At 40.4% G+C, this 23,217-nt stretch overlaps 1 protein-coding gene across 4 annotated transcripts in view; it reads right to left on the minus strand.

Annotated features, from left to right (window-relative positions):
• The window catches only part of LOC122809357, a 1,358,270-nt gene that overhangs the window by 647,618 nt on the left and 687,435 nt on the right, over window positions 1-23,217 (minus strand). For all 4 annotated transcript variants that reach the window (XM_044080823.1, XM_044080814.1, XM_044080796.1 and 1 more), the window contains exon 10: window positions 5,118-6,659. In XM_044080823.1, the coding sequence (XP_043936758.1) occupies window positions 5,118-6,659 (1,542 nt within the window). The remainder of the gene's footprint in view (window positions 1-5,117; window positions 6,660-23,217) is intronic.

Genomic DNA, 23,217 nt, shown 5'->3' on the forward strand with positions numbered 1-23,217 from the left:
TACACTGATGTATGCAGATATCAAGGGAACTTTTTAACTCCCAGCTTGACAGCATGAATGAGGAGCTCCTATTGTTTAATTATTTTGTACAGCAGAAGAACTAACATCCAGATTAGCTGTATATGTGCAAACTAAAGCACTGAGAATGAAAGAGGCAAAACAAAGCTTAAATCTGATAAAATAATAAAAACAAAAAAATAGAGGCAACTGTAGGCTATCCAGAACAATATCTGGTAACAAACAAACAGAAGCCATATCCAATGCAAGTCTTGTGACTACAAGCACAAAACGTCACACTGCAAAGCACTTAACCAGGTGTGGTCTTTGTGGCAGCAGTGATCATTTTGACAAAGTCTATAAAATGCAGGATTCAAGTGATGCAGAAATACATTTTAGGGCAAACAAGTGTTATAAAAATGACATTATGTTTATTGGTACAACAGATATGCATTGAGTTAATTAACTGCATGCTTGACACAATGTCAGTGCATTGCAATTTTATTCATCAGAAGCTGTGAATGATACAAAGAGTAGTGGTTGGTCAGAACATTGTGAACTATGTATTCCAATTAATCAGATCATAAAAAAATACATACTGTCATCACAAGTGCCTGAGGGAATGTTTTTTCAAACCTTCTATGCACTGAAATGCTGTTCGTATCAGTAAAGAAAACAGACTGCACTTGGTACAGTACAAAGAAATATTCAGCTTTTGATACTGACAGAGTCAGCTCTGAAGAAGCCTTTGGGGATGAAGTCTTATTGGCCATATGGGACAAGCACATATTCAATCTTAAAATATTTAAACTTTTTTTCTTCTATCAATTACAATATTAGGAGTGAAAGACTTACAGATCTCACAGAACAATATTCTTCATCTAAGCAATACACACAGACAAGCTGCCTGACTTCTGACAACATTTACACTTTTTAAAACGTTTTGCTATCCATTTTAAGGACAAGCACTACAAAAAAAATCAAGTAACAGCAAAACACCCAAAGCTCAGTACTAACTCCACTATTTATGAGAACTTAGAAAAATATTTGCAGTGCAACACCAAAATGCTAAGAGACAAAACATGGTAAGACAACAAAAGCAGCTTCATGCCGATTGAGGGGTAACTGAAAAGATTAAAAACTCTAAAGAAAAAAAAAAAAAAGGCAATTATCTGACCTATACAGCAGAAACAAAGCTAGGAAAAGCCTCTAACTGGAAAATCCCAGGCCCAGATGCAGTACTTAATGTCTGGTTAAAAGTATTAACATCTTTGCACGGAGACTTGTATGCACACCAACAGACACCAACCTGGCTAAAAACAGGAAAAACAATGCTTCTACTTAAGAGTGAACCTGCAAGCTACCCTAAAAATTATAGACCAATAACTTGCCTAACGACGACATATAAACTATACACTGGAATTGTTGCTGACAACAGTTTACAGTCATTTAGAAGAAAATTCATTTGCAGCAATAGAATAAAAGGGCAATAAAAAAGGTCATATGGAGCAAAGGATGATTTGTTGTTAAATAAATTCATAGTGGAGAACTGTAAAAAGGGGAAGAATCTAAGTATGGCATGGACTGACTGCAGAAAAGCATTTGATAGTATCCCACATTCAGGGATAAAAGAGTGCTTAGAAAAGTATAAGCTCCACCCTACACTAATCAACTTCATTACATGACCAGGAAACAGTGGCAGACCATTTTGCAATTAAGCCATGATAAAAGACAAATTATTATTCCAGGGATAAAAATTCAAAGGGGGATATTCCAGGGTGACTCTCTGTCACCACTGCTATTCTGTCTTGCCCTTAACCCACTAAGCTGTCTACTTAACAGCTTAGGCTATGACTATAATTTGGCTCCTAGAAAACAACAAAAGTGTAAAGACGTCTCATCTTCTCTTTGTCGATGATTTAAAACTGTATAACTCACCAGATGAAGAACTGAAAGCACAACTGCCAGTTGTAAAAACTTTTATAGATGATATAAGGATGTCATTTAGTCTTGATAAATGTGCAAAAGCAACCTTTAAAATAGGAAAACATCAGTTTGGGACAGGAATGTGATATAAAAGAACTTGAGCAAGAGGGAGTATATAAATATTTGGGAACTGATGAAGGATCACAATCAAACATGAACAAAAGCGAATAAAACTTAGTAAGAAATACTTTAGAAGACTTAAATTAACCTTGAAAACAGCATTGACATCTAGGAATAAAATCCAAACTATAAATCACTTGCTCTTCCTGTCTTAACTTACAGTTTTGGAGTGATTGAAAGGCCCTCAAAACATTTTGGATAGACAGGAAAACAAGAAGGATGCTTCATACTCACTAAATGATTTATAAAAATCAGTACATACCAAGATTAGGAGGCCTCGGTGGTGCAGTGGTTAGCGTTGTCGCCTCACAGCAAGAGGTTCTCTGGTTCAATTCTCGTCTGGAGTGCCTTCTGTGTGGAGTATGCATGTCCTCCCTGCGGTCGAGTGATGTTTAAATACATGCAGGCAGGTGCGTGCATGAATGGGTGTGCCTACTTTGATGGTTGGGCATCGGGCTGGCACCTCGGCACCGTAAAAATCCACTGCCAATCATTAGCGGACCGGTGTTCCACTGTGGCGACCCTTAACTGGGAAAAGCTGAAAGACATTAGTTTAGTACATACCAAGATTATATATTTCCCGTTCTGAAGGAGGGATGGGCTTCCTTGAAATTGATTGTCTGCACCGATCTACAATCGTGGGATGGAACACATATCTGCTGACCTCACAAGACCCAAACATAATGAAAGTTTTGAAACATGAGGAGAATAAATCTAAGATTACTTTTCTGCCTAGTCTAGCAAAAGCATATCGGCATGGGAATGGAAATTAAACTACAAGTAGATAAAAATCAGACAGCAACTGAATATGCCAAAAAACAAGAAAGAATATAAGGTGAAGGGCCAGATGAGAAGGCAAGAAATGTGGAAAATGCATAAATATAGTTGCAAGTATAGAAAACTTCTGGAAGAACCTCACGTTGATCAGAATGATCAGGATTGAACGCAGGAATGGTTAAGGAGAGGTGAATTCAAACCATGAGATGAAAGGTTGATAATGGCCACCCAAGATAGTGGGCTACATACACATTGGTTTATAAAGTCCCTTAAACATGTGGCAGAAACAGACAAATATAGGTTTTGTAAAAGAGAATTGGAAACAGTTCACACCTCATTGCTGTTTGTGACATACTAATGGCAGCAGGACTGTACACACAGAGGCAAAATAAGGCAAGACTGTTGCACCAGGGATTGTGCAAACATTATGGTACTGAAGTGGCTGAATAACACTGGAAACATGAGCCACACAGCATCACAGAAAATGATGAAGTCTACATTACATTGGATCATCCATTACCAGCAGTTCAAAATATAGATGGTAGAAAACCTGAAACAGTGGTCCATGAAAAAAAGACAAAAGCATTGATCACTGAAACTGCCACACCCAGTGACTACAGTGTCCTGCATACAGAGAGACACAAAATCATAAAATATCAGGATCTGCAGGTAGAAATGAGAGCAATGTGGAAGAAAGATACACAGACAGTTCCAATAGTAGTAGGAGCAACAGGTCTTATAAAAAAGAATCTACAATCATATTTAGATATGTTAGCAATGCATGCAATTCCTTACAAATTGTAGGAGTCATTACTGGGCACACTGCGGGTTCTGCGAAGAGCACTTCTGGCTGACATCAAAGACTGAAACAATATTAATTTCATGAAATTTAATCATACTTTGACTTAGGAAAGGGTCCATTCCCGTCATGGTATTAGAAACCCAAAAGATATGGAGAAATTAAAAAACGATCAGAAAACAAAAACAATACGACTCCAGAGTAACTGCACAAACATGAAGCAACATGAAAAAAAATACTACAAAGATAAAGAAAAGTCTTAAGTACTAAACCTGGGGGCTATGTCTACTTATGTATTGTTATACATCACGGCAACAAAGATCTGGATAGGAAGGTTTTCATGCAAAGCATTATGGATTAAAGGGGATGGTTAGTAGCCTGGAAAAGTTTTAGGTGCTGCATTAGTTTCCCTGCTGACAAAGACAGGCCACCTCATACCATATCCTTCAGTTCTCTACAGAGTGCATGCAAAGACAATTTTATGAAATATATACTAAGATTATTTTATAAGGGAGAAAAATATGACTCAAAATTAAACTATTTTCCATTACTTAATAGCTTTCTGAGAGGTTCACAGTGTGGCACACTCCTGTGTTTCAGGCTATAAAAATTTGCTCCTGTTCACAACACTGCACTCTACAAGGAATATTACAAATTCAGATTAATAACACATCTAAATGGTACAACCTCATCATCATCTAATTTCATGCTTATAGAGCCACATAACCCTTTGTCAGGAGCAGTATATTTCTAAAACTAATTCTGATGTTGTCACAAATGACTGGAAAATCAGCTTTGGGATATCGGAAACGCAAACTACTCAGTGATCTCTAACATCATAAGCTGTTAACACAAATTATAAAACCATGTATTTTCTATAGCAATTTTGTCACAAAAAATGCTAAATACCCTGAAAATATCACAGTTGCTTCCCAGGGAATGTCACTTTAAAGTATATACAAAGGCTGTTCAGTGAAAGTCATGGCAAAATATCTTTCTGCACGCTCCTTGAAAGCCAACACTTCTACACCTCTTACACTGAATGAAGAGGTGACTTTGTATGCAGAAGTCTAGACTTCTGAACCTGTCTGATGGCATGGAAAGCACTGAAGTAACAAATCTGGTACTTATACTCAACATGACCTATGAATGAACATTAAGCAAACTTATTTTACTGAGTAGCTACAATATAAGATTTAATATGTAAAAGATAAACTTGTACTTAGAAACATTTTTCCTCTGTTAACACTGGAAAAAGAAATAATATAACCCTTCTAGGCTGCATGCTTCCTGATCAAGGTCAAGTTATCATGGTAATTTTGTTAAAATAACTATAATTTTTGAAGGCCTGTGTACTCATAAATATCCACCAAGATAATCTATCTTTCAAGTGTTGCCAACAAGATTACCATCATAAGGAATTCACATGCATACATACCTTCTGCCTCTGGGATTGGAGCACTTGTGACGGATCAGATTGCCTTTCTGACAGTAGGCTTTCCCACAGTAGTTGCACTTAAACGGTCTAAGGTCAGTGTGGATTAGATAGTGCATTCTGAGTGCAGCAGTTGTTGAAAAGTTTTTATGACAGACAGGGCAAGTCTTCACTCCCAATGGAAGCAACATCTTAATTTCCAACTCATCCGTTACATGGATCTTTGAGAGGCTGCTTTCATCAGGTCGTTCCTTCGTATCACTGTCGAGAAGACTTTTGTTGCTGTCCTCTGGCTGCCTTTCCAAAGCCACTGCTTCTTCTGGCTTGAAAAGCTCTGGTCTTGGAGAAGGGCTTTGGCGCAGCAGATCTACAGACTGGTTATTATTATTATTATACGGACCACTTTCAGTATCTGTCACTTCATTAGGAATTGCTACCAGTGCCTCTCCCTCTCTGAGCTCTTGAGGGCTATCTACTGCATGGCTTTCCTTGTAAGACTCCAGCTCACTATCATTTCTGAAACTCTGTAATGTCCTTTCACTCAAGTGAACACGTCGATGTTCCATAAGGGCAGCATTTCTCCGAAACCTCAAATGACAGATGGAACACTTGTATGGCCTCTGCCCCGCATGAATAAGAAAATGCTGTTTAAGACTTGAAGTGTCTTGAAATCTCCTGCTGCAAACAGAGCAAACAAGTGGTTTAAGTCCAGTGTGCTTCCTTGAGTGTCTACACAGACTTCGGGTGTAGAGAAAGAATTTATCACATACACAACACTGATATTCTGTTCTTCCAGATGGACCAACTATTGTATACTGAGAGCGGTGCTCTTTAACATCATCACTACTTTCAAATGTCTTTTTACAGAAGTTACAGGTAGCAGCTCCTTCATCAGCATCATTATTTGCATTAAGTATTAACTGCTTTTCATTCTCCCCCTCATGAATAGCCCAATGACTTATCAGCTGGTCCTTTTGCTGGAATTGTTTGTTGCAAACTCCACATGTATTGGTTTCTCTTGCTGCATGACTTTCCTGGTGCCTTCTTAAAGTTGACAGGTCTGCAAAGTTTTTATCACATGTATCACATCTACAGGACCTCTCTTGTGCATGAATCTTCATGTGGTGTTGCAGACAGTTTGCATCAGATAAACACTGACCACATACCTCACACTCATGAACTTTCTCCACACTTGAGGGAGAATGATGCCCATCTATTTCCAGCTCCTCGCTTTCCTCTCTCAGGTCTTCCTCTGTCAATTCTACAATTGCAAAGGCTCCTTCATCTTGTGAAGTGGCCTGCAGATTTGTGTTCTGGTCATCATCTATGTAGCTGGTTTCTTGGTTGCCTGTATCTAATTCAGGCTCTTCTGCAGAACAATGTGTTTCTGTCTCTTCTTCCTGGGTGTCTATCAGGTTGCAGGCTTCTTTTACGACCACTGTTTCTTCACAAAGGGATACGTCTTCAACAACTTCCTTTGGGATGCTAATCTTGATTTCCTCATTTGACTCATTTTTCACAATGTTCACCTCACTTTCTTCAGATCTGGAATAGAAAATAATTACAATAAGACCATTTTTCAGAAAGGATATGTCAGCAGCTTTCTTTGTAATGGTAGTTACATTTTGCTGATTTTTTAGACTTTTTTCTGTTACTAGGTACTTGTGTAGTTCCTATGAAACATTTCTGAATTTATAAAAAGGCACACTAAGTGAATTAATCTTACCTAGCCCTATGGTCTAGCAACATATTACAGAATGTCAAGGCTATGAGCTACTAATGAACTTCATCCCATAGACAACAGTTTTGAGTCTCTTTATTTCCATTTGTACGGTTTGTAACTCTGAATATTTACATAACCAAAGCAAGACTCTCACATCAAATATGAGAAAAGACACACAGGCTACAGCTGCAATGTCCAGGTAATACAGAGCACAAAGTATACATTTGACAACCAAAGTAGAGCAGGAAGCCTCTCCATCAGAATTTTTCAGTAAAAAAACACATTATATGAACACCTAAAACACACCATTACTTAAACTGACTGATTCAAGTGCATTTTCATTATGTAAATAGCACCTATGTGGTTGACTTTCCCTTCTTCTAGAGTGTATTCATTCCACACTTGTATGCACTTACAGTTCTGCAATCTGTAATGCAGAGATGAAACATATTCCCAGTTATCTTTCAAATTTCTGTTAAGGAAACATTAATGCATACTAACATCACAACTTTCCTTCATGTCCTGTTACTTTTTTTTTTTAGATGGAGTCCCATGCGCCATCTTTTTGACCACTCCATTCTCAGTATATCTTCAGCCACCCTAATAAGATTAGTGAACCTAACCATTGAAAGCTGTATACAGCATGCCAGGTAATGATCCACACCCCCGGCATGCAATTAGATTTGCTCATAATCATTTTACAGTGCTTTGAATCTTTCAATAGACCAATAAAGGCAGGAACTGTTTTAAAAAATATATCTTAACTTTATGTCCTATGTAATTCAAACGTCAATGGAGTAAGTAAGCAGTTACTGATGGTTATTTTACTCTAACCCTAAATGATCTGATGGGGTGGATATAATGACGTTTTTTTTTCTGGCTAAGCATTCTCCTTCCCACAATGTATTTTGGGTTCCCACAGCATGATGTCAGAATGCCCTACCTTCTGCTGCGGAATCTGCCTTCCATGTGCTTAGAATGGAAGATTTTGATTAACTGCTTACCTTCAGAATCTCCAGTCACAGTGGCATTACATTTACTAGTGATATCATAGGTTTGTGTTCCTGACTATCTTATAAACTGCAATAACAACACAACTTCATCTGCAGACATTGCTAAAATTTAAATGCCTTTTTAACTAGTAACACATAGTTAGCTTCAGCCTCGCCTGTAAGTATTAATGGTTAAGGTGTTTACCTTACAGACACAAGGTGCAGGGTTTGATTCTCACATGTGGTAATTGGCTAGGCTTAAAATGGCCCACGAATGCAGTTAGCCTCATAGTAATCTATGAATCTACAGTAGCTTTAAACTCTGGGTCAATAGCCTAGTAATCTCCTATGATTCTACTAGTCACTCTTTCAGTCAGCCACAGCCCCACATTTCATGCCACTCCAGGCACAGCTGCTGACTCATCTACAACAATAAAGCTAACTTGTCCCTTCACAGTAAGCCTACCGACGGCACAGCTGAACAGGTTTATGGTATTAATAGCAGAGAAATACAGTAGATCTACAAGGACTTTGCCATACAGGCTGTTTTTCTATGGGGGGGGGTGGGACTTAAGTCATACATCTCAACCTGCAGACACTGAAAACAGATCCAATGGCTGTTGAAAAGTAGGTACACCTAGCCAAAAATCTGGATATCTAATTAGCATAAAGTTGAATACCAGCCAGCATGCAACTCTTCCCATGTCCAGAAGGAATGTGGGATGCTACTCAGGAACATGTTTAAAAAAGAGAGAAACAAAAATGACTGAAAAATATAACTACATTTTCAAAGAGATAGTGTAAAATCTGTATGCTTTAATGATCTATATTGCAAAAGTCTACCATACAATGTAATTTATTTTTGCATTTGAAAAGGGAGATTTAAGATGTGTGTCCTCTTTCTTTAAAATCAGTGGTGCCACAAATATGTTGTAGATGTACTGTCGCTTTCTGGGGGTCTGACAGCTTCAAAAATCACGTATGATGCTTGGGAGGATTTAAAAAATTGTGTGAGGCGATAAGTCAAGCCTGAATACAGGGACTTACCTTCAAAAATAGGTACATTATGTGCATGGATAAATTATGTGTGAAAATAGTTATCTTCCTTCAAAATAGGATGGTTAAGAGGTTTGAATTAAATGGGGCCAGATCATGTGAGAGTCAGGAAGGCAAATTCCTAAAAAAAGTATGATGACATTTCATGCAAAAGCCAGTATGGTGTGCACTGACAAAGCTGAAAAGCAGTGAAAGGTCAAATAATGTGTGAAACAACCAAGTCATGCATATGCATGGTAGTGTATGAATCAGTTTGCTGGGTAGAAAATGCACTCTGAGAAGAGGAAATGTGTTTATGTTGCTGCTGTCATTTAAATTCAGGGCCAAAGTAGCCCCCCACCCCCCCTAATCTCTGTGAAGTATCTTGCTATCGCGATAGCATGCACCCCAGACATATTTATCCTAACATTATAAAGAGTCAAGCATACAGGGTTTCTAGATTGACGACCAGAGAAGAAGATTATGAACAACAACAGGATATGTTGAAGGAGAACTTTCTTGAAAGGGGATATAATAGAAAAGAAATACATGAGACTCTGAGTTCTTGTACCCTTGATAGGTCTGGCAAAGGAACTCCATTCTTTAAAAGACAAGAAGATCTGAACATGAAAGGAGATATTAATATGAATGCTAAGTTAGTCGAACAAAGGACTAATAGGAAGTACTAAAGTAGACTGACCATCCCATATAGTAACAGGAATACACAAATTAGACAAGATTATTGAAAACAACTGGAAAATACTACAAACAGATGATAAGATCAAGGATCTAGTTGATGTGCGGCCTAAGTTAACCTATAGGAACATGAAGTCTTTGAAGAGACTTTTATGTTATGAAAATGTTAACAGGAGAACTATGCCTTCACAGAGATTAGGCGCATTTGCTTGCAGATCATGTAATCAATGCACATACATTTCCAAGGATGACAGATTTACACATCCAACAACAGGACGTGAATTTATATCCAAGTTCTATGCGGACTGTAGATCTTGTGATCTGATTTATTTAGCACAATGCCAAGCATGTCAATGTTTCTATGTGGGTAAAACCAATAGAACCCTCAGAGAACGAATCAGAGAGCATTTATATGCCATCAACAAAGAGAATACCAATAATGCTTTGGCGAAACATGTGATAGAGAATGGCCTTAAACATATTTTTAGATTCAGAGTGCTAGAATTAATAAGGAAAACACCTAGGTTAGGCAACGTTAAAAATCATACAGAGGAATTGGAAAACAGATGGATTATTACACTTCAGGCACACCAAGGATATGGTTTGAATGACAAAGTGTCACTGAAACCATTCTTGGCAGCCAGACCTTATAGCCATTAGTTGGGTGCTCAAGCTTTATATTCATTTTCTATAACATATTTTAAAATATATATATATTTTTTTCCTTCACTGCATGTTAAATACTAAATAATAATATGCCACATGGCTTTAAGTATTTACTGGTCACAATTATTCTATAGTTTCAACATAATAAGCATTCTTTACATATATATCACCAGCAGTAGCATTTCTTATTGATAGACACACATACATCCCCCCGCAGGTTGTTATATATATTTTTAATATATGAATTTATCAATGTGTTTTTAGTGGTTTTTAGATGCGTCTTATTTTAATGATTTTCATTGTTGAATACTTAATTATTCAATTATTGTTAATTGTGAGCATTATTTAAACACATGGATATTCAACTAAGTATTGAAGTCTGAGGAAGCGTTGTAGACCAACGTGAAAGCGCTCACTTTTGGATCCTGTTTTTTGAATAAACCGTGAAGTGAATACCGAGGTTTGCATTTGTCTTCTGCTGTTGGTGCATCACTTGTTTTCTACTTTTATTCGTTTGCCTTACTAAGTAGATACTTTGCTTGGTGGCTAGCTTATTTTGTTTTTGAACTCATTACCACTACATGACTGCCAAACACACAAATATCTCCCCGTTTATTCTGCCAGCAAGACTTCTTTTCCAGCGTCCACCGTCATACTTCTAATCTTCTTAAAGAAATAATCTGTTAAATGATGCTGCCTAACTGCTAATCCGTCTACATCCCAATTCTAATGCATAATTCTAGGCCAAGTGAGAGCGGCAGAACTGTTGCCACATTTAAATCCTTCCCATCTCCTCCTTTATACTATTATTCATGTGACAGCAGTTAAAACTACTACCACATACCCTCCATTACATTCTAATGCACCAACTTACTGCATGACAACAGCTACAAGATTATCATACTCTCTTCAAAATAAATTTCAGAGAAAGAAGTGAGACTGCCTCACTGGTTCAATCATTTATTTACACACTTTCCTTAATGGAGTTTGCTTCTAGCATCCTTTTTTTCCTGTGTGGTACACATTACTCACAATCATCCTTCTGTTTTTATAATTTCTTTTCCCTTTTCTCACCCTTCCTCTTAACTTAGAATCCTCACTCAATATCACTCTTTATTCTGTTGATTTTTATAGTCCTGTCTCTACTGCTTATCAATATGTTTTACTGAGGCAGGACATGCATTTTTACCTCACCTTTTTCTCATTTATTTCTAATTCACACTTTTCCACGCTGTGTTGTCAAGTCCATGTTTCTGTTCATAAAGTACAGTTGTATAAATTCTTCCCATAACAGTAGATGTAAGGAAAGTATTCCTTACAATAGGGATCCCCTGCCAAGTGTAGTCCGATGTCCGGCCAGTACACTAAAGCCTTATGTTGTTATAGGAATGTCACATGTCACGTTTTCTCCCCGCTCACAGCGTAGGGCATAAAGGTGATGTACGGACATACCTTCCTCAGAACTGAAAAGCCCCAGGGGGAGCAACAGTCCAAGGAGTAGAAAACGAACATGTGCATCCAGAAGGAAAAAGAAAAAGGGGAGGAGGGAGGGAGTGAACACTGCAACAGTGAAGGGAAGAACATCTACTGTTATGGTAAGATTTTACACAACTGTACTATGTCTTTCCATGCCATTGTTGCAGTATTCCTTAACATTAAGGAGAGTACAAAAGCTCAAGAGGAAACTTAGGAGGAGGAAGGTCCAACAGAGCTTTCAATAAAGCCATGCAGGATATCCCTGGCAAATCCAGCTCTAGCCCTGTAAATCATATCCAACTTAAAATGTCTGGTAAAAGAACGTACACAAGTCCAAGTAGCTGCCTCAAGGATGGAGTTGGTATTCAATTCTTTGAAAAAAGCACCAGAAGAAGCCATAGCACTTGTAGAATGAGCCTTAACAGACGAAGAAAGGGTTTTCCATGAAAAGGGTAACAAAAGGAAATGGCCTTAGGACAGCCAGAAAGAAATAGTTTGCTTAGAAACAGCCAAACCTAAAGGTCTACAATGAAAGGAGACAAAAAGTTGCTCAGATTTATGAATGGCTTTAGTTTTATCTAAATATCTGAGTTGTCTATGCAAATCCAAGGTGTGAAGAACCTTCTCACTAGCAGACTACGGAGAAGGGAAAAAAGTGGGCAAATGAATAGACTGATTAAGAGACAACTCATTAAACACCTTGGGTATAACAGAAGGATTAGTATGAAGAGACACCCTGTTCCCATGAAAAACTAAAAAAAGAGGTACAGCTATAAGGGCCTGAAGCTCAGACACTCTTCTAGCTGAAGTAAGGGCTAAAAGAAGAACAGTTTACCAAGTACAATGCCATAAGAAAGTTGATGCTACAGGCTCAAAAAGAGCTTGAGTCAATTTTTCAAGAACAAAGTTAAGGTCCCAGGAAGGAGGAATAGGCTTCCTGGGATACCTAACATGAAGGATGTCTTTAAGGAACTGTTTGACCTCAAATCTGAAAGCTGAAGAAGGATTCAAAGGCAGACAAGGAGAAACAGCTGAAAGGTGGGCTTTAACTGAAGAGTATGCCAACCCAGCATTGAGGAATTCAAACAAATAAGAGAGAACCAAAGGAATTTCCACAGGAAGTGGATCTTGGTTATGAGCAAGATACTAAACAGAAAATCTCTTCCATTTGGAAAAATAAAACTTCCTGGTCATGGGTTTCCTGGCCTCCTGCAGAATCTGAAGCACGTTCTCGGAAAAAAGATTTCAAAATGGGTATCACTCACAGTGTCAGCTGAAGAGTGGACAAGTGGAGATGGATGTGATATTCCTTGTCTTGTGTGAGTAGGTCTACTATGTGAGACAACCTGCGGTGATTGCCCTTGGCTAAGTGCAGAAGAAGAGGGAACCAAGCTGCCTGGGCCAAAAGGGAGTCACCAACAAGATTTTGGGAAAGTCAATCTTGAACAGGACCCTCAGTATGATAGGAAGGGGAGGCATAAAGAAATATCCCCTTCCAAGAAAAAGACATGGAATCCACCTTCCATGCCAGAGGACATGGGACTCTGGTACAAAAGAGTGGAAGTCTGTTCTGAGGGTAGACAAAAGGGGTCTATATCACAACGTTGAACTAACAGAAGTTCAAATGTTGTAATATCGAACTGTAAAGTACGAAATCCAATAATAATGAAAACACAGAACAGTGATTTTTTCCCAGGGAAAAATATCGTTGTTCCGTGACAAAAAAAAAAAAATGAAACCTTAAACTTAAACTAAAGTGGGGGGATTCGCTCACCATGCCCCCCCTTAAATATACCAACTCCGAGATCGCACCACAGTGGAGGAAATAGGAAAGTACCGAAAACAACCCACTGATTTTTTTCCCTGGAAAAGAAATCAGTGTGCCGTGGCTTCGCTATTTTTGGATTTCGGACTTTTGGGTTCGATATTACAACGTTTGAACTTATACAAGTTTGATGTTGTAATATAGACCCGACAAAAAGATCTACCTGAGAAATACCTCACTGGTAGCCAATATCCAGAAACACATCTCTGTGAAGCATCCATTCATGCGTCTGTGTTACGGACCTGCTCAGAGCGTCTGCCACAAACTTCTTGTCTGAAGGAATATAAACAGCCTGAAGAGTCACCTGATACTGGATAGCCAAATCCCAAACCTGAAGAGCTAGACTGTGTCCCTCCCCCTTGCTTGTTGATGTACCACATCACTGTAGTATTGTCTATAAAGATTTTGAGGGTTCCTTGAAGGAACAGATAATAGAAAGCCTGAAGAGCCAGAAGATCCATCATCTCTTTCATGTTGATATGGTCCTTCTAATGAAGGGACCAAAGGCTCTGAACCTTTAGAGAACCGAAAGAAGCTCCCCACCCCATGTCTGAGGCATCCAAAATAGTTGCTGAGAGGGGACTGGAGGCTGAAAAGTAAGCCCTGAGTTGAAAGACAGTTGATGAATTCATCGCTGAAGTTCTAGCTTGAGGCATGGAAGAAAATGAATTGGAAAGGCCAACAGATGAGAATGTTGAAGGCAGAATGACTTTAGGAACCACTGTAGCTTTCTCATATGAAGCACAGTAATGGTAGAAGCCATGTACCCCAGAGCCCTTAGAAACTTCCTGACTGTAACTGCAACCAGAAGAAGAAGGGATTGAAAAAATGCAATCAAGAGTTAAAATCTTGGGAGGAGGCAGGGATGCCATCCTAAGAATGGTCTGGAGCTTGCATCTGAGAAAAACATGATCCTGAGAAGGAGTCATGAAGGACATTTGGAAATTCACTGTAAACCCTAGGCTTTGCAACAGACAAATAGCATAACGAAGGTGCTAAAGCAAGGTTTCTGGAGAGGAAGCCTGAATAAGTAGGTCGTCCAAATAAGGAAAGATCTGCATTCCCTTCATCCTGCAAAAAGCAATCATAGAAGTGAGGCATTTGCTGAAGACCCTTAGGACAGCAGAGAGGCCAAATGGCAAACAGAGAACTGAAAATGCAAGGAAGAAACAGAGAAACATAAAAATCTCCCGAAATGGGGATGAATGGCAATATGGAGACAGGCACCCTTGAGACCCAGACAGACCAGCAAAGCCCGAGATAAAAGAGGAGGAAACAATGAAGGGGTAGCACTCAAATCAAGGAACCTTTAAAAAGTGTTGAACTGGCAAAGATAAAAAACGGGTGTCTAAGTGCCTTCTTTTCTGGCAACGAGAAACATTCTGGAATAAAACCCCTTTCCCCTTTTGAGGAGCAGAAACTGCTTGGATGGTGCTTTGAGACAAAAGGGTCTGAAGGACATCCGGAAAAAAGGGCAGCTGTTTCTGAGAAGGTTGAGGAAAGACCAAAAAAAGGAGGAAGGGATTTCCAAGCCATGTAATAACCTTGACAAATGATGGATAAAATCCAAGAAGCGTGAATGATCCTTAACCAATTGTGGAGGGACAGGGAAAGATGAGGAGAGAGAGGAACTTGGCTTAGAAGGGAGGGAAGAAGATAGTCAGACAGAATCTGGTTTGTCCGGAAAAGGAAGCTTCCCAGATGTAGGAGTTTCTGCAGACTTAACAGAAGAAGCCCTTCGACAACCCTTTTTACCTTTGAGAGGAGGGTAGGATGGTCTACCTACAAAGTTAGACTTGGTAGGGTAATTTCTCTGAAATTTGGGAACAGGGGAAACAAAAACATGTTTCAATTCTTGTACAGCCTTACCCTTCTCCTGAGGGGACTTAAAAAGCAAAGCAGCTGCAGAACCAAAGAGATTTTTATTGTCAAGGGGAGCATCCATCAATCTGGCCTTAATATTATCTGGCAAAGGCTGAAGACAAAGCCAGGAATAATGCCTTAGCACAGAACCAAAGGCAGCAGTTCTAAAGGAAGCCTCAGCTGCATCATAACTACATTTAATGGAATAGTGAGACACTTGAGAAGAGGACCCCAACAAAGAGAGGGCCAAAGCCTCCCCTCAGAATCTGGAAGGTCTGAAATAACTTGGAAGGCTTGTGAGAGAAGGGCTAAAACATACCTGGTTATATGGGTCTGGTAATTCATAGCCCAGAAGGCCAGGGAAGCAGCAGTGTACACCTTTTTGCCCAAACTTTCCATGGCTTACTGACCTTGTTAGAGGAAAGCAGATTAGTAGAAGGCAAAAACTTAGAACGCTCATCAGAAGAAACAGAAATAACAGAGGGTTCAACATAGGGACATTTGTAAAGAAATTCACAATCATCAGACACCTTATAAAACCTATTAGGTTTTCTAGAAGCAGGGGGCTGAGAATCAGGAGACTGAAAAGCTGCTGAAAATGTGCCCAACAAAGCAGCAAGCATAGAAGGAACATCAGAGGGCTTAGGTGACTCCAGTTGGAGGAGGTCATAATACCTCTTCTGAACATCAAAAACCTGGGTACAGACCCACTTAAAAATTCCATAATGCTAGAGATAATATCCCCAAAGGAAATCTCCTCAAAAGGAAAGTCTGGACTAATAGAGTCCTCCTCCTCAGAACCATATTGCAATGGAGAGGGAAATTTGGAAGAATAGGCCAAACACACTTCATCAGAGTCTAAGTTCTCAAGAGTCCTGCTCCCTGGGCCTCTTAAGAAGAGTAGAGGACCAAGGTGGGAAGGAACAGAGACTCTCTGAGGGGACTTCAATGCCACGAGAGCATTAAATAACCTCTGTGTAAAACCTGCCATTCATGCTAAGGATCTTTAGGAGCAGGGGAATATGATTTATCTTCTGCTTCTTCTTTATAGCGACATCAGCCTACACATCTTAGGAGGTTTGAACACCTGCTGACAATCGACATAGTGGGAATCTCCTCCCTACCAAAAATCTGTGGAACACCCTTGGACCTTTGGATATTATTGGCCATGGTTCCCCCTGACTATTTAAAATGGATGTCTGCAGATCCTCCGAGGATGTGAGAGAAGCCGGATCCATGGCAGCCTATGAAGTGTTTGTGGCAGAGGAATCTGATGGAAAAAATGGGGCGATACTCCAGGCTTTCACCAGCCTCAAGAGTGACATCCAGGGGAGGCGGTACAGCAGTAGAATCTTCTTAGCAGACAGCTGACCCTCAGGTCAGGACAATTCCCCCATTGTACCCTTCACCAACAATTTAAGACGTTGTTTTTCTAAGTAGATGGATTAGTAGTAGAGAGAGCAGTTGGCATAATGGTTAAGGTCTTCACCTCCCAAACACAAGGTAGAAGGTTTTATCATGACCTCCAGCCAATGCCTGTTTGGAGGTTTCCTGTTTTCTATTCATTTCTATGGGGTTCCTCTCACCTCCATAAAAACATGCTGAGTGTTTCCATTTCAAACTCACCAATGAATAGAGCTGTGGGCAGCAGCACAGACTCTACATGTTGCCCTATCGGGGGAAGAGTTGCACAGACCAACAGCTTTGGGCATTTACAGTGGTGCCTAGTATCCTCAAGATAGAAGAATACAAATCAGAGACTGCATACTTTGGCAGGGCTAGCCAGTCAACGGTGTAAAATATGGCTCTAGGTGATTTGGCCATGCTGAGTAATGTCAGCCAATGGGCATGAGTATTTGCCAGTGATAAGTGGGTTGAGGGCCCGACCTACACCAGGGACCCATGCTAATGCTCGGAGGGGTGTATGTGCCCCTATTGGTCAGTGAGTGCTTGCCATAAAGCCCAGCAGCCCTGGGTCAGTAAGCTACTGGCTGGCTGGTGTCCAGTTGTGCAGCCTGGGTTACCTGGGATGGTAAGGTGGGAATAGTTCTGTTGAGTGAAAGCTGAATATAAAACCAATCAACTTGCCAAACATGAACTGAGAATTCTCAAGCGTATCCAAAAGGTACCAAAATCCACTAATAACCACAAAAGATACCCAGGTCCAGTGAAACAATAAAGTGACAGAAAGTAGTCAGGTAGAATGCTTTAATCCAAAAACAAGCACTTTAACCATGAACAAATCAACAAATAAAAAACCATTAACGCTTCCAATATTATGTTTTAATTTGAAAAGACTTCATCAGATGTGGGATGGGAGCTCACACCACCAGGGAGTGCAGCTGCAGTATTTCCAAACGAAAACGTAATATTGGAAGCGTTAATGTTTTTTTATTTGTTGATTTGTTCGTGGTTACAGTGCTTGTTTTTGGATTAAAGCATTCTACCTGACTACATTCTGTCGCTTTATTGTTTCACCGGACCTGGGTACCTTTTGTGGTTTATGAAATGAGAATTGCTACACTCAATGTAGGTTCACTGACAGGATTCAGACTGCAAGAAGATGACATGATGGTACAGTGGAGGCTGGACATCCTGTATATCTAACAGACAAGTTGGAAGGGCAGTGCAATAAAGCCACTTGACTTGGGATCCAGAGTCTACTACTCAGGAGGAGGATAGGCTTGAAATGCTGTGGAAATTGTGGTGAGAGAGAGGCTTCAGAAGGCAGTGAGGGATATCATCAGAATTATAACAGATTCATGGCAATGAGACTCCAGTGTAATGATAGGGCAGTATTCATAATCTCAGCCTATGTCCCATAGCAGGGTTATGATAGTGTGAAACGGAGTGCATTCACACAGCAGTTGCAGGACCTACAAGATAAAGCAGAACAACATGAATTGGTGTTGATAATGGATGACTTGAATGCACGTAACAGGACATCCAGAACAGGATAGGAGGACTGCCTGGGTCCACATGGGTGGAGCACAAGCAATAAAGAAGGATAGGTCATTCTAGACGTCTGTCTGGTAAATGGCTTGATAGTAGCCAACACATGGTTCCAAAAGACAGACAATCACAAGATCACATACAAGAGTGGCCAATATGGAACTCGGGTAGACTTCCTCCTAGTAAAGAAAGGACACTGGGGTAGAATCAATGATTGCAAAGTCATCCCCAGTGAAACAGTCGGCAAACACCATAAACCACTGATTGCCACAATCAGCTGCAAGCAGTGGTCAGAGAAGGCTCTAAGGTCAACAGAGACCAGGATGAAGACCTGGATGTTGAACGGACAGAAAGTACAACAGTTCAAGGAATTACTCAGGGCTCTGGCACCCCAAGAAAAGGAGGAAATAGGTGGCGTTGAAGAAGAATGGCAGTGTCTTAAAACAGCATGTGTGAGGACTACATAACAAATATGTGGCCAAGCCAGGTATGGAAATAAGGTACATAAGGAAATCTGGTGGTAAAATGCAGAAGTCCAGGAAGTCATCGAAAGAAAGACAGAGTGCAGGAAAAAGTGTCATAAAGAAATGACCAACCAGACTACGAAGGAATACTGGCTGGCTAACAAAGAAGGTAAGAAAGGAGTTGCAAAGAATAGGACATCAGAAGCACTCTACTAGCTTTTGGAAAGTGACTCAGTAGGTGGCACAAATAAACTGTATCAGGTTGTAAGGAAAAGACAAAAAGATAAAGAAGACAGTCAGACACCCTTCATAAGGGATGCCAGCAACAACCTGCTCACCAGTACATAGGACATCAAAGGCAGATGGAAGGAGTACTTCCAGCAGCTTCTAAATCAAGAAAACCCCACAGAAGCTGTACTACCCCAGACACAGCCTATGATGAGACAACAGGAGGAGCCCACCATAGAAGAAGATCAGCACTAAGGAAAATGAAGTCAGAGTAAGCAGCGGGCTCAGATGAGGTCACAGCAGATATGATAAAGATGATGGGTGAGATAGGGGAGAAATGGCTCCTGAGGGTATTCATAGCAATATGGATAGAAAGATGTATCCCAGATGACTGGAAAATAAGCATACTCATGCCAGTGTACAAGAACAAAGAGGACTTCCATATCTGTGGACAGTACAAAGTCATCAAACTCCTGTCACTGTGCATGAAAGTTCTAGAGAAGGTAACTGATAAACAGATTCACAAAGTAGTAGAAAGTAAGACGGGAGATGAGCAGTTTGGATTCAGATCAGGATGCAACACAACTAACTTGATGTCTGCAATGAGAGAGATAGTCGAGAAGATGCCAGAGAAGAGTCCAACTGGTCATTCCCAGACATGGAAAAAGCAGATAACAAGGTCCCAGAAAAGTTGATTTGGGCAGTACTGTGATGGTCTGAAGATCCAGAAACATGGCAGAATTAGCGCAGGCTATATACAAGGACCCAATGACTCAAGTACGAACAGAGCTCAGTCTCACAGAGGGGTTCCCAGTGGGAGTGGGTGTGCACCAGGGTTCAGCTCTGAGCCCACTACTGTTCATATTCATGATGGACTACATTAACAAACAGGTTGGAGGGGACAGATCAACAAAGCTGCTGTATGCAGATGATGTGGTATTACAGGCAGACCCTGAGGAAGAAGTTCAGCAAGGATATGGGAATAAAATGCAAAACTAAAGGCATAAGGGATGAAACCAAGTACAGAGAAGACAGTGGTAATGGCAGAAAATTGGGGAAATCATACGAAGCTGAGAACTGAGATAGAAGGGAAGATAGTGGAACATATTAACTGCTTCAAATATTTAGGAGGGGTGGTTGAGAAGAAGGGCAATATGAATGAAGAGGTCAAAGCTAGACTCAGTGGGGCTTCAGCCAACTGGCATAGAGTGTCAAGTGTACTGTATGACAGAATAATGCCAAAGAAGCTGAAATGTAAGGGGTACAAAACAGTGGTGCAATCAGTACTACTGTATAGTACAGAAACCTGGGCAGTAAAGTCAGAGACTATGAGGAAGCTAGAGGTGATGTAAATGTAGTGCTTGAAAAGGGTGGTAGGATGCACATTGTGGGACAGACAAAGAAATAAAAACATAAGAGCAGAAGCCTAAGTAGCTCCAATTGCAGAAAAGATCAAAGAGAACAGATTACCGTGGTTCGGGCATGTGTAGAAAAACAGAAAACAATCTGGTGAGAAAGACTTGGGACAAACAGGAAGACAGTAGGAGGAAATGAGGGCATCTAGCAAGGAGGTGGATGGATTGTGTGAGAGAAGATCTGTGACAGTAAGGCATGAGTGTTGAAGAAGGCATGAGCATGGCATTCAATTGAGAGAGATGGCGACAAGTAATATGACACCATAACCCCATGTAGAAAATGGGGAAAAAGGGGTTGATGATTATGATCTGCCTAACATACAAAGCTATGTCAAACCCAGAGCTGTTGGACATGCTCCACTTAAAGAAATCTCAATCCCACCAATCTACACGCTCCAGGGACCGAAACCTTGTCACCACAATAAACAGAACATGCTGGAGGGATAGATTCCTGTCCCAGAGACTTCCCATACTCTGGAACAAACTACCTATCTATATCAAACAAAGATCCTTATCAGCACTCTTCAAGAAAAATCTTGATGGACTGGATGGGAAATAGGAAATTCACCACGGGGATCACCTCTGGGGCTCTGCTCGACAGGGGCACAGGAAAATAATTTTCTTGGGTGGCGAAAGCCAGGGTACAGGCTAGGCTTATATAGGCCCTTGGGTCAATAGCCTAGTACCTACCTATGAACCTATGATTATGGATAAAGGAGAGATGACTACAAAGAGTTTTAGGGACAGATGCCTGACAAATGGTGCATGAAGTATGGTTGCGAGATGCACCTTACCAAAATAAACATGGCTTGTGACAGTCCTTATGGGGACATCATCTCCCACACTAGCACGTTCCCTTTCTGGATGACTTGTAACCTTACAACACAAAGCAAAAGACAAGACAAGAAGAAAAACCCCAATGGGGCACTTATCTGAAATAGCTTGGTAACCATCAGAAGAAGGAGCATTCAGATTGAAGATGGTGTTCACACTGGTGGCAAAGAAGTTCTGAGGAAAGTACATTACCTTTGTGCCTTATGCTGTGAGTGGGGAGCATATATGTGATATACAACATCCCTATAACAACCTAAGGCTTTGGTATACTGGCAGGACATTGGGCTGCCCTTTGCAGTGGATCTCTAGTGTAAGGAATACTGCAACAGTGATATGGAAGGACATCTTACTGTTCTGCTCTACTTCAATACCCTAGCGGTAAATCAAATCTACTAAAGTACTGTGTCTGTATTACACCCTACAGTTCACACCAGCTCACATACGCTGTATTTTAACCCTGAGCACAAATATAATCTTAGCTACTCACTTTCTACCATTTCTAAAACCTACCAATCTTACTTCTCTCACATGACTCCCTGAACACCTACAGGCTCCCCATCACTAAAACATGCCAAAAGAAAACAGTCTTTGAGTAAGGTTAGTTTGACATCAGCAAAGGGTTTCAATAATAGTTTATTATAGCTTTACACTTAAAGTAATGAAGTGACAGCTACCCTAATCCAGGACTAAATTTAACCTACTTTATTCCACAGTCCATCACACTTGCTCAGTTAGCCCTTTTTCCACTGCTAGAGGACTCAGAAATAATCTTAGTATGTAGGTTTTATTGGTAATAAAATGGATGATCTTGGGTATGGTTCTCTATGTATGACCCAGGTCTTTATGATGCCTGGCTTAAGCCTGAGTTCTCCCCGTCCTAGCACCTGGAAACCCAGCTACCCTGTGCACAAGTGTGATATGCTTGACAAAAGGACTGGTATTAGCTTCATGAGTATGGCTAAAAAAAATTCCTTGAGCAACTATGGACACATTTTTTAAATCTAATGAAAAGAAAATGAGTTATTTTAATGGGGAATTTGACTGCCAATCTGTTTTGGCCTCCAGACTTGTGATTAGGGCTAATATGAGGGGCCAGATTCATTAATGCCTACACTAAGTGTAGGCAATCTGTATTCAAGAACATCCCCATCACATTTTTCATAGTTTCATAGTTTAGTACTAGGCTATCTGCCCTGGGGTATTTGTAAGCCTAGCCATAGTGATGTGGCTTTTGCCACCCCATGAAATGGTACAAAAATGTACAGAATAAATTTAGAATACTGTGCCTCTGTCTAGTAGTGACACAATGAAGGTCCCCTTATATAATAGAATTAGTTTACTGTGCCCCTGTCTAGCAGTGACACAGATGTGACCCCTGGGGTAAACTTACGATCTCCCATCCACTCATCAAGATTTCTCTTGAAGAGTGTCAGTGAGGGGCTCTGCCTAATATCAACTGGGATCTTGTTCCAAAGCATGGGGGAGCCTCTGGGTTATGAATCTATCCCTCCAGCATGTCCTATTCATACTTGTGCCGAGGTTTAAGTCTTTAGCTCTCGTGGTCCTGATGGATTTGGATTTTTTGAGGTGGAGCATGTCCATCAGATCCTGATTGGACATGGCCTTGTACGTCAGGCAGAGATCTCCTCTGAGCAGGCGGTATGCTACTGAATAGAGCTGAAGTTTCTTTAGTCTGGCAGAATAAGACATATGTTGGAGACCCTTGATCCTCTTGGTGAGTTACTTTTGTGGTCTCTCCAGCTGTTGCAAATGCCGGGTGAGGTACATACCAAATGGGGCATTGTACTCAATCATGGGTCTGATGAGGGAGGAGTATAGGGGTACAATGACATCCTTGGATCTGGATGCGAATCCCTTCATGATGAGGTGTGCAAGGTAGAATGTTTTTCTAACCACTTTGGCAACGTGGGTGT

The sequence above is a fragment of the Protopterus annectens genome, chromosome 1.part1 (assembly GCF_019279795.1).
Source record: "Protopterus annectens isolate FY-2018-M chromosome 1.part1, PAN1.0, whole genome shotgun sequence".
In the NCBI taxonomy this organism is placed as follows: domain Eukaryota; kingdom Metazoa; phylum Chordata; order Ceratodontiformes; family Protopteridae; genus Protopterus; species Protopterus annectens.